At 43.8% G+C, this 12,566-nt stretch overlaps 1 protein-coding gene across 1 annotated transcript in view; it reads left to right on the top strand.

The window, feature by feature from the left end:
• LOC122816231 (piezo-type mechanosensitive ion channel component 2-like) overlaps positions 1–12,566 on the top strand; it is a 1,381,906-nt gene that overhangs the window by 14,253 nt on the left and 1,355,087 nt on the right. The window contains exon 3 of the mRNA XM_044088974.1: positions 2,288–2,447. Within this exon, the coding sequence (XP_043944909.1) occupies positions 2,288–2,447 (160 nt within the window). The remainder of the gene's footprint in view (positions 1–2,287; positions 2,448–12,566) is intronic.

Below are 12,566 nucleotides of genomic sequence, written 5' to 3' on the forward strand. Positions count from 1 at the left end.
AGATCCTACCCCCTGTGTCGAGAAGCACTCAGACTTTGGCAGTGGGCGATTTTCTCCCAATGTTTTCTGATTGCGACGCACATCCCTGGGAGATCCAACGTCATAGCGGACAGGCTCAGCAGTGCTATCCTCATGCCTCATGAGTGGTCTCTGAATCAGGAAGTTGCGGGTCGTATTTTCCGCAACTGGGGACAGCCTTGCTGCGATCTTTTTGCCACCCCCTTCAACAGCAAATGCAGCAACTACATCTCCCTTCTTCCGCTTCCAGGTCACATACCCAGAGACACTCTAGTCCACGATTGGCCTCAGGGACTTCTTTATGCTTTTCCTCCTTTTCCCCTGATACCAAAACTCATACAGAAAGCAACATCATTGGGTTGCAAAATGATCCTCATTGCTCCCTACTGGCATCGACAGATATGGTTCCCGTTCCTGCACCATTACCTTCTCGATCAGCCCTGCACTCTGGACCCAATTCCGGATCTTCTGATTCATCAGTCAGGCGGGCTGCATCAATCCCTCCAAACTCTCCAGCTCACAGCTTGGTTTCTCCACTTCCAACCTTAGCCAGGCTTCCCAGCATTTCCCCAGCAGTCCGTGAGATTATCGTCTCCTCTCATAAGTCTACAATGAGAAAAACTTGTGCTAGCAAATGGAAACATTTTTCTTGTTGGGCAGAGTCTAGGAATGTGGATCCCTTCTCAGCCCCAATCCACGAAATTCTGGAAATCCTGGCACAACTGTTTCACTCCGGGACCACTTCCGCTACGATTAGGGTACAATTAGCGGCCATTTCTAATTTTCATATTGGTTTGTCAAATTCTAACATTATGTCTCATAAGCTCTGTAAAGCTTTTTTGAGAGGAACATGTCTTCTTAGACCTCCAGTGAGAGATCCCCCTCCCCCTTGGGACCTTAATTTAGTCCTAACTTCCTTAATTCTGCCCCCTTTTGAACGAGTAGCTTCCTGCTCCATCAAGTTTCTATCTTGGAAGACACTCTTTCTGGTAGCTATCACTTCAGCTAGGCGTGTCTCAGAACTTCAGGCACTATGTGTTCGTCCTCCCTACCTGGTGTTTCACAATGACAGAGTTTCTCTGAGAACTAATCCTTCGTTTCTTCCTAAAGTCTGCTCAGAAAATAATTTAAACCAATCTATAGATCTCCCTGTGTTCCTCCCAAATCATAGCAACAAGGCAGAGTACAAACTTCACCAATTGGACATTCATAGACAATTGCGTTTTTACCTGCACAGAACTAAAGAAATAAGAAAGTCAGACCAATTATTCCTTTCTTGTGCCTTAAACAAACAAGGTCTCCCAGTTTCCAAGGTGACCTTATCCAGATGGTTGTCCAACACTATTACTTTTATTTATCAGTTAAGGAACAAAGAGTTACCAATTAAACCGAAAGGTCATTCTACTAGGGCATTAGCCACCTCTGTAGCCTTTCAGTCTAGGTTGCCCATGGATTCCATCTGTGCAGCTGCCACGTGGGCAAACCCTCATACCTTTATTTCTCATTACAAGGTGGATATGGTCTCCCGGAGCAGAGCTGACTTTGGTTCCACTGTTCTGAAGAGTCTGTTCCACTGAGCCACCCAGGGTGTTAGGTGCTAGGGACGCTGTCTCAAACAGCAAGAATGAAAGCAAGATAGACAACTTAACATTAAGAAGTTATGTACCTACCATAACGTTCCATGTTAGTTGTCTTCATCTCACCTTCTTTCGTGCGTCCATCCCCCGTCCTAGTGGATTGAGAGGAGTCCCTTTTTTCACTGGCTGAGTATTCTTTTATTGTTATTCTTCTGACCAGGTCTTCCTAACCTGTTCTAGATATTAGAATGCATGAAACAACCAGTTTTTTGATAACTGGTTTCTCTCTTATTATGTCTGGATTAGCTATTTCAAACGAGATGTGGGTAGCTATCGCTAGGCATCGTGGGATAAGGGGTAGCCTCGAGCCAGTAAACAGCTCTCAAGCTATTGAAGATGGCCGAGTCAGAGCCGAGGATCGGCTCCGATCCCAAACAGCAAGAAAGAAGGTGAGCTGAAGACAACTAACATGGAACGTTATGGTAGGTACATAACTTCTTATTTCTGTACTCTTGGAATAAAATATGTTGTAAATCTACAGACTGTTCATATTAAAAAAGAGGGCAAACTACATTTGTAATCAGCTATTTCACTTTTACAGACCTAACAGTACATATTTTTTAATTTATATTTTAAATTTAAGTAACACACTGAGATATGATGTTTATCTTTCTCTCCCATTTTTGTTTTAGAATGAGCAATGTTGATGCTTGGAATGTTATCCGAATTTTGAGCCCAGATATTGGAATGTTTATCACCGGAAATGTAATGATCTGCCTGTGCAAAAAACTGGTGAAACCTCAAGTGCCAAGAGTTACAACAAAAACCGATCAATCCATGGAAGAAGATGAGGTATGTTACAAAGTGATTTCATCTAGGTTTAAATTAAATAAACAGTAAGAATCTTGAACACTAAATCAGTCATAGGGGACTGTGCTTGTCAAACAAGTATAAATACTTAAGTTCTTCTGTTGGGTACACTTATCAACAGTTCATTCAGATCTTGTATGTTCAAAAGCAGATTAAATTGAGTTAATTTTTATAATGTTCAGAAGTAACAGAATAGTTGTAGTAGTGTAGGAGTAGTATTAATCCATCCTTGGGGTCTCCCCCCTGAAAAGAGGCCACTAACCTAATGGGACTAACCCTGTCAACAAAGGATAAAATAAACAAAATCCATAAATTCATACTCTGTGATCTCCCAAACCTGTTGTAGGTATGTACACTGGATATAAAAAGTTTACACACCCTTGTTAAAATGCCAGGTTTTTGTGATATAAAAAAATGGGACCACAATAAATAATTTCAAATCTTTTCCCACCTTTAATGCGACCTATAACCTGTACAATTCAATTGAAAAACAAACATATCTGTTCGGGGAAAAATATAAAAAATAAAAAATGTACAATACGCTGATTGCATAAGTGTGCACACCCTTAAACTAATACTTTAAAATAAGCTTACCTCCTAATGCTAAAGTACAGCTATCAGTAACAAGTAAAAACAGTACTCAAAATGAAGCGCTGTACAACGATCTGAAGAAGATACCGAAAGCGCTTATCGTTTGGAATACAGAGGGACTGTTTTATTCTATACCAAGATTTTAACTCGACATGAAGATTTTAATAATTTTTTCTACAATAAAAGGATTTTAACTGCCACTAAAGCAAGAAGCTCTTATTTGAACTGTTTGAACTGTTTGACTGGTTAAGTTGTAATTACAATTTGCTACAGTTTTACAGCAGCTACTATAACTTCAGTGTGGATACTTTGTATATCAGACTTGAAAGACTGGACACCTTGAAACCATCATTTCGCTACAGTGTAACTGCATTCACAGCGTGGATATCTTGTAAGTGCATTTAATTGAAGCATTGGAAATTCATGCAAGTCTTTATATATATGCTGCACTTTTATAAGTTTTATATAATTTAATTACACTACTTATTTCTCAAGAGAATCATACTTCATTGGCCATCGTTGTACAGCGCTTCATTTTGAGTACTGTTTAAACTAATACTTTGTTGTGTGCGCACGCCCTTAAACTAATACTTTGTTGAAGCACCTTTTGATTTAATTACAACATTCAGTCTTCTTGGGTACACACCTGCCATCAATTAAAGAGACTCTGATTAACCCCAAGTAAAGTTCAGCTCTCCTAGTAGGATTTTCTTGACAGTTACTTAGTTGCCTGCTACAGCAAAAGCCATGGTTCACAGAGAGCTTACAAAGCATCAAAGGGATCTCATTGTTGAAAGGTATCAGTCAGGAGAAGGGTACAAAAAAATGTCCACAGCATTGGATATACCATGGAACACAATGAAGACAGTCATCAAAAAGTGGAGAAAATAAGGGACAACAGTGACGTTGCAAAGAACTGGACGTCCCTCCAAAATTGATGAAAAGACAAGACGAAAACTGGTCAGTGAGGCTGCCAAGAGACCTACAGCAACACTGAAGGAGCTGCAGGAATTTCTGGCAACTACTGGGTGTGTAGTATATGTGACAACAATCTCCTGTATTCTCCATATGTCTAGACTATGGGGTAGGGTTGAAAGACAGAAGCCTTTTCTTCACAGAAAACCGTCCAGGCCTGGCTAAAATTTGCAGAACAATACATCAGTTCTCTCAAAAACATGTAGAAAAATGTGTTATGGTCTGATGAGACCAAGGTTGAACTTTTTGGCCACAATTCCAAAATGTACGTTTGGTGCAAAAACAACACTTCATATCACCAAAAAAACACTATCCCCATGGTGAAGGATGGTGGTGGCAGTATCATGTTTTGGGGTTGCTTTTCTTCACCTGGAACTGGGGCTTTAGTCAAGGTGGAGGGAATTATGAACAATTCCAAATACAGTCACTTTTGCCCCAAAACCTTCAGGCATCTGCTAGAAAGCTGAAGATGAAGAGGAATTTCACCTTTCAACACAACAATGACCCCAAGCATACATCCAAATCAACAAAATAATGGCTTCACCAGAAGAAAATTACAGTTTTGGAATGGACCAGCCAGAGCCCAGACCTAAATCCAATAGAAAATCTGTGGGGTGACCTTAAAAAGGCTGTGCACAAGAGGTGTCCTCGCAATCTGACAGATTTGGAGTGCTTTTGCAAGGAAGAATGGGCAAATATTGCCAAGTCAAGATGTGCCAAGCTGATAGACTCCTGCTCAAGAAGACTCAATGCTGTAATTAAATCAAAACGTGCTTCAACAAAGTATTAGTTTAAGGGTGTGCACACACAACAAAGTATTAGTTTAAGGGTGTGCACATTTATGCAACCAGCATATTGTACGTTTTTTATTTTTTATATTTTTCCCCTAACATATTTGTTTGTTTTTCAATTGAATTGTACAGGTTATAGGTCACATTAAAGGTGGGAAAAGTTATGAAATGATTTATTGTGGTCTCATTTTTTTATATTACAAAAACGTGGCATTTTAACAGGGGTGTGTAAACTTTTTATATCCACTGTATTTAAACTGTTTCAGATAAATAAATTTTTTTTGTGGGACTGGGCCCTGCTACCTTTCCCAAACATAACATTCCCCTACCTTAAGTATTAGATTATTTATTTTGGAAAAGTAAAATGCTTACATGCAATCTTTCCCAGCATGTGGGCTTCTTTTGTTAAAACTGGCTACTTCTAGTGCAAAAAGCCTGATGAGCAGTGTTTTGACAAAATGGTTTACATCTAAATATTATTATTGCCTTACGGAAGTTAAGTATATTAGTAAGTAGCTGTACTAGGGTCTTCCCTCTTCATTTACTATCAGTCCAGTTGTGGGATACTAAGTTAACTGTGTCAACAACACATATAAGCAGTTATAAGCTTTAATATAATGCAATACATATATGCAACACATTACTTATGTGTGATAAACCCTAACCTTGCCTCTAACCCTAACCCCACACATGACCATATGAAACCTGTCTCCTTAAAAGCAACACTACACAAGACACTTGGACACACACCCACATGAACCACTAAGCATGCACAACACTGCATGTATACCCTAACCTAACTTACTCATACACACCAAAACATTTAGGCACACATACACCCACTAAATCTGTCCCCATATCTACCTCTTACTCTGACTCTAAGCAGTAAACACTCATACACACATATCACAAAAATCAATCTCCTTAACCGAAACTCAAACCCTGACATACAAGCACTTAACTTTCTCCCACTCCAACCCACTTACTGACCACACAGATTTTTGAACTTCTGGCTTTCAAAGTAAAACACACTAAGAAAAAGTCTAGTCAGTGTATTTGCACACCCAAGCATACTGTAAAACAAATTGCAGTTCAACAGAGGACCAATAACCACAAGGATACATGTGGTAGCAGTCTACAGAATGAAGATGTCAGTATGAATAGATTTACTGGGGCTTAGTAGCTTGATAGTAAAGTATTATTACTGACATATGCATCCTTGTGGAAGAAGACAGTGACATATTCCCCTAAACCACCCATATAAAATTCTTTGAAGTCTACTTGGGATATTAAACTACCTATGCAAACAGTTCCATGTTCAATTCTTAAACCTTCTAGAATAACATTGCCAGATTCGGCACAGACTCCCCTATTAGAACCCGTCACTGTCACAACCTTAAATAGCTGGGATGGTTAGAACTGCAGAACCAACTTCATTATCAACAACTTACTATCACCCAAAAGATTCTCTACCACCCTATGAATACTCTAATCCTCTCTAGTCTGATTACTCCATACAAAAATCTGACAACACTACACTCGGCTAATAAACTTCTAGATGTGAGAGTGTTCAATCTCGCCGTTTGTTCTTACACACGGGTTCGGAGCTGATCCTCGGCTCCGAGTCGGCCGCATAGCAAAGCTCTGCATCTTAGAGAAGCTCGAGACCAGGCTATATCCCACAATCCTCCCTGCCATTACCCAGATCTAGTTTGTCGGATCACATCGACGAGAGCTCGGACCAGAGAAAATTTTGTTATATTCAGATAAGATTGTTATATTTTTACTTTAAAAAGTTCTTATAGTTATTGGGAATTTACTTTTTGATTAGTACTAAAGTGTGCGTGTGTGTTATTGTAGTTAGTCCTGTCATTTTTTCATAGGTTTCCCTTTGGGGCCTACCTCTTCAAATCACTTATAGCAATATATATATATTTTCTTATAGTTATAGCTAGTGTTTTAAACCTTTTCACAGTAAAGTGTCTTACTGCTGGTTATATCTGAAAAAGCCAAATCCTGTTTTAAAAGATGTCAGTGTGGGCAGAAAATGTCCATCACTGACAACCACACTTCCTGCGTCTATTGTCTTGGCCCTCTCCACTTGCAAGAGGATTGCTCTATATGCCATTCCTTCAGTGGGAGGGTCATGACAGATAGACGCAGGAAACTTATAGATAGGGGACTACTTAAGCCTGCCTTCCAGGAGGCTTTGGACAAGTCGGACCAGGCTTCTAAGTCCTCGAAGGGGTTGAAGATGTCGGAGCCCATGTCATTGGCTCCGAGTTCATCTTCGAAAGTTCGTTCGCCGGTTCCACAGACTTCGGGGCCGAGCGTCGAACGTTTATCTTTCACTGAGCCCCAGGTCTTGGAACCGGTGTCGGAGCTACCGCCACATTCCATTCTTCGGTGGGTGCCATCTTCGGCCCCTTCGACCCGATCTTCCAGACCGTTATCCGATACAGATGTGGATCGTGTCATGCAGAAACTTATGGAGAACACGGCCCTTTCAAGTTGATTGCAGTTTCCTCCCAATTGGTGTCGAAACTAGAAGGCCTCCCTTTATCTCCAACAGGTCCTCCTTCGAGACCCATCCAGTCTTCGGAGCCGGGAGAGGATGAGCCGATGATAGTGGAGCCCTCGGTGCCGAAACCGTCCATTGCACGATCGACACCATTGACTTCGACTCCTTCGGAACCTGTAGGTGAGTCGCGGAGTCGACGATCTCTCCTCGGTTCCGGGACCGAGAGTCGTACCGACCTTTCGGTGCCGACTCTCCCTCTCGGGGCCTCGGCGCAGATTGGCTCAGCTCCGTCCTCGGGGTCGAGGCCCACGGGCCCCGTGTCTGGGATTTTTCCATGTTCTTCGGAACTGGAGGAGTCCTCGGCCCGAGGTTCAGGGGTTTTTGACCTTATGAGGAAGGTTTTGTCTACACAGACAACCACTTCATCGGAGGCGTCTTCTCCCTCCCCTAAGGAGCCGCTCTCTGTTTCTGTTCCCACAACACATCCAAAGCATAGAGCACCATTGCCTCAGCCACCCCCAGAGGGTGCCCCCTGTTCCTCGGAGGCCTCACCGGAAGCCCCCTCCGATGAGGTTCCGAGGAAAAGACTGTGCAAGAGGAGGCACTTGGATTCCCCGCAGGAATCTCTAACATCTGACACTGACTTGGATGAGGCAGAGGGGTCCCCAAAATTCAACTCTGAGGATGTCTCATTTGCGGACATCTTGGAGATCTTAAAACAGAGGGGTGATTGGCAGTCCCTAGCCCCCACTTAGGATGAGTCGGTGTTGCTGAAGGCTTTTGGTGCTCAACCTTCTACCTCCTGGGTTACTCCGCCCTTCGATGAATTAATGGATTTAGTTGCTCGAAGGGCGTGGGAGACACCGGACACAGTGGAACCGGTCCCTCGAAAACCAAGCAAGTTTATCACCGCCCCCCAGGACAAGACTTATCTCACCAAGGGAGTCCCGGTCGACACTATGGTGGTGGCTGCAGCCACTAAAAAGGAGATGTCTGAGTCTTCCTCTTCTGTTCATCCTCCTAATAAGAATTCTAGGACTATGGACAGATATGGGAAGCGCGTTTTTAGTTCAGCGACTTTTTCCATGCGCTCACTAAACTATTTGACACATTTTACACGTCTACAGAGGGATCTCATCAAGGAGCTGGGAGATACCCTCCAGGGTAACACAGATGCTGCTGTTTCAGATAAGGTAACAGCACAGCTTAACACCCTTACCTCCATAGTGAACTCATCCATGAGGCTCATCTCGTATGCGGCTGAAGGATCGAGTAGAGCTGCAGCTTCAGCGATTGCTCTACGAAGACAATCCTGGATGCGGCTGTGCTCATTTGCGGAAGCCTTCAAGTCTTCCTTCGCCAACGCCCCCTTTGATGGTGCCACTCTTTTTGGGCCCAAAGTGAAAGAGACACTAACTCGGTGTGAACAAGAAGAAGACTCTGTCTGGTGTCGGAGTCCGTTTTTCTGCTCCATCTAGACCGTACCCCAAAGGGCAATGAGGCGGAAAAATGTGGTTCCGTAAAACTCAGGGATCTTTCCAGGCCACACAGAGTGACCCCCCCCCCCCGAGGCAGAGGGGGGGGCAGAAATGGAAGACGTCGCCCCGGTGGCAGAGGGGGTCCGCAGAACCAAGGTGACAGGAATCCTATCCCTGGTAAGCCTTTCCAGCACTCCTGAACGGGGGCCCGACTATCCTGCTCTGGAGGCAGTCGGGGGTCGCTTGGCTTTATACCCACAGGCCTGGCTAACTCTCACCTCGGGCTCTTGGGTAAAAAGCATTGTAACCAGAGGATACAAAATACCCTTCATGTCAACTCCACCCCAACAAAGAAGGTTTCCAGATGTGCCACCCCATCTGTGAGGCCCAGCAGCAATAGAAATTTCAAAGCTGCTCGAAAAAAGAGTCATTCAGCCAGTCCCGGCGGACCAAAAAGGATCCGGAACTTACTCAAGGTTCTTTTTAGTTCCAAAAAAGACAGGGGACTGGAGACCGATTTTGCATCTCAGCAATCTCAATACCTTCGTGAAGAAGGAAAAGTTCCGGATGGTCACGCTTCAATCGATCCTTCCATTTTTACAGAAGGACGACTGGATGTGCTCGATAGATCTCAAGGACGCGTACTACCACATCAAGATGGCCAGACTGTCCAGAGATCACCTGCGCTTCCGGCTGGGAGCCAGTCACTTTCAATTTCGAGCCCTGCCCTTTGGGCTCACCTCAGCCCCCAGGGTATTCACCAAATGCATGGCAGTGGTAGCGTCTCACTTGAGACGTCTAGGATTCCGGGTGTTTCCCTATCTGGACGACTGGCTCCTCACCGCCACCACCGAGCGTTGCCTCATACAAGCCAGAGACTACACAGTCAACCTTTCTTCCCACCTAGGGATTTCCATAAACTTCGAAAAATCTGCCTTACTGCCGTCACAGCATATTTCATTCATCGGAGCAGACCTAGATACGCGTTTAACACTGGTAAAGCTCCCTCCAATAAGGGCTTCATCCCTCAAGGAACAGGTTCTTCCTCTACTGCAAAGCAGGAAAGCCCCGGCCAAACTAGTGTTGAAGGTTTTGGGACTCATGGCAGCGTCCTTGATTGCAGTTCCTATGGGGAGATTGCACATGAGGCTCCTCCAATGGCTGCTGTTCACGCAGTGGTCATTCCAGCAGTTACCCCTAGCACACGAGATTCTGATAACAGATTCTTGCAAATGAGACCTTTCATGGTGGGTGTACAGTCAGGATCTCACTATGGGTCGTCCATTTGTTCTACCCAATCCGACGGCCACGATAACCATGGACGCTTCTCTGATAGGATGGGGGGGACTATTTCAGGGAAGAACAGTCCAAGGGGAATGGTCCAACATGGAGTACAACTTGCACATAAATGTTCTGAAAATGAGGGCGGTGTTCCTGGCGTTGCAACACTTTCAAACCCTCCTACCTCTAGGAACAGTAGCAGTTCAGACAGACAGCATGTCTGTAGTCTGGTACATAAACAAACAGGGGGGAACCAGATCTTACCCATTATGCAGAGAGGCCATGAGAATTTGGCAATGGGCAGAGTCCATGGGTCGCTTTCTGATAGCAATGCACATCCCGGGGTCATCCAACGTCATTGCGGACAGGTTGAGCAGAGCCATCCTGTTACCTCACGAGTGGTCCCTCAAGCTACAGGTGGCGGAAAGAATTTTCCGCAGATGGGGCCAGCCTTGCTGCGATCTATTTGCCTCTCCGATGAATACCAAATGCAGAAGCTATTTTGCCCTTCTTCCCCCTCCAGGGGATGTCCCCAGGGACGCACTGATACACGATTGGCCCCCAGGTCTCCTATATGCATTTCCACCTACCCCCTTGATTCCCAAATTTCTTCAGAAAGCCAGGAACCTGGAAAGGACAATTATACTCATAGCCCCATTCTGGCCTCGACATATATGGTTCCCCTTTCTTCGAGCCCATCAAACAGAGGAACCTTGGATCCTGGACCCATTACCAGATCTACTGACCCATTCGTCAGGAGTTCCTCACCCGTCTCTTCTATCCCTCAAACTAGCAGCTTGGCTGCTCCACTTCCCTGCCTTGCCAGGTCTGATCTACTTTCTCTGGCAGTTCAACGCATTTTGGTTGCCTCTCATAAGGCTTCCACTACAAAACTCTACAGGAGTAAATGGAAACGCTTTGTATACTGGGCATCTAGCCAACACTTGGACTCCCTGGTAGCTCCTTTACATAAAGTTCTAGAATTTCTATCCATCCTTTTTTCACAAAGGAGCCTCTACTTCCACACTAAGAGTACAGTTGGTGGCCATATCCAACTACCATGTTGGTGAGGACGGTTCTTCTATTATGTCCCACAGGCTTTGTAAGGCTTTTATGAAAGGATCCTTCCATCTTCGACCGCCCGTCAGAGACCCTTTATTCCCATGGAATTTAAATTTGTTATTGTCGCAACTAATGTTGCCACCCTTTGAACCAGCCTCTTCTTGCCTCCTGAAGTTTTTGTCGTGGAAGACACTTTTTCTTGTAGCTGTTACTTCAGCTCGAAGAGTTTCAGAGCTGCAAGCACTATCAGTCAAACCACCTTACTTAATTTTCCACCCAGATAGAGTCTCCTTACGAACAAACCCGTCTTTCCTTCCTAAGGTATGTTCTGTCATAAATATTAATCAGTCCATTGAACTCCCTACCTTTTTCAAAAACCATACCAGCAAGTTGGAATATATGCTGCACAAGTTAGATGTCCACAGACAGCTAAGATTTTATTTGGACAGGACTAAAGATTACAGGAAAACAGATCAGCTTACATTCCCTCCCTTCCCTCCCTCACGTGTTTGGAAGAACGAGTAGGACTAGAGTCTGGTCCACATGCCTTAACCTCTTCCGGGTATATTGTCTCTTACCTCATGGGGTATATTTCGCTACTCTTTAGTTAATTTGTCAGTGAGATAGTGTCTATGATTTTTGTGCTGTGTGTAGCCTTAGCACCTGAGGTTTATGGTTGGTCTGGTTTGCTTGCAAACTAGATCTGAGTAATGGCAGGGAGGATTGTGGGATATAGCCTGGTCTCGAGCTTCTCTAAGATGCAGAGCTTTGCTATGCGGCCGACTCGGAGCCGAGGATCGGCTCTGAACCCGTGTGTAAGAACAAAGGCGAGATGAACACTTCACATGGAACGTTATGGTAAGAACATAACTTTTTTTTTCCACTACTAAATCTAACAACAAGGCTGGAGACTCATTATTCTCAAACACAGTGGGAAAAACCTGGAACCAGCATCCTAATGAACTCTCTTCTCTTTCTTCTACACTGCTCTTCAAAACATATCTTAAGGAATACCTTATAACACACTGGCTATGCCCCTGCTCTAGCTCTAACTCTGACTAACATCTCATTCCCCATCTCCCACTCCCTTTACTTATCTCCTCTATTCTGTCCTACGATGTCTATTTGTTTTAACTAAGAATGCTAACTACTACCTAAGAATTAAAGGAGACTTCCTCTCAGCTCTACTCAGTGAGTTGCTTATTCTAAAAGTACTCACCCTCTACTTTGCTGTAAGTAAGCATAAGTTGTATGCCTGTAACCAGGCTTCTGATGTATAATAAGAAATCTTGCTTATCTTTCTTTATTGTATTATATGTTATCTTTCGTTTTTTTTTCTCTAGCTGACTCTGTACACATTTTTATGTCTGATCTAAATTAATTTAATGCAACTTCCTGCTAT

The sequence above is a fragment of the Protopterus annectens genome, chromosome 12.part0 (assembly GCF_019279795.1).
Source record: "Protopterus annectens isolate FY-2018-M chromosome 12.part0, PAN1.0, whole genome shotgun sequence".
NCBI lineage: Eukaryota > Metazoa > Chordata > Ceratodontiformes > Protopteridae > Protopterus > Protopterus annectens.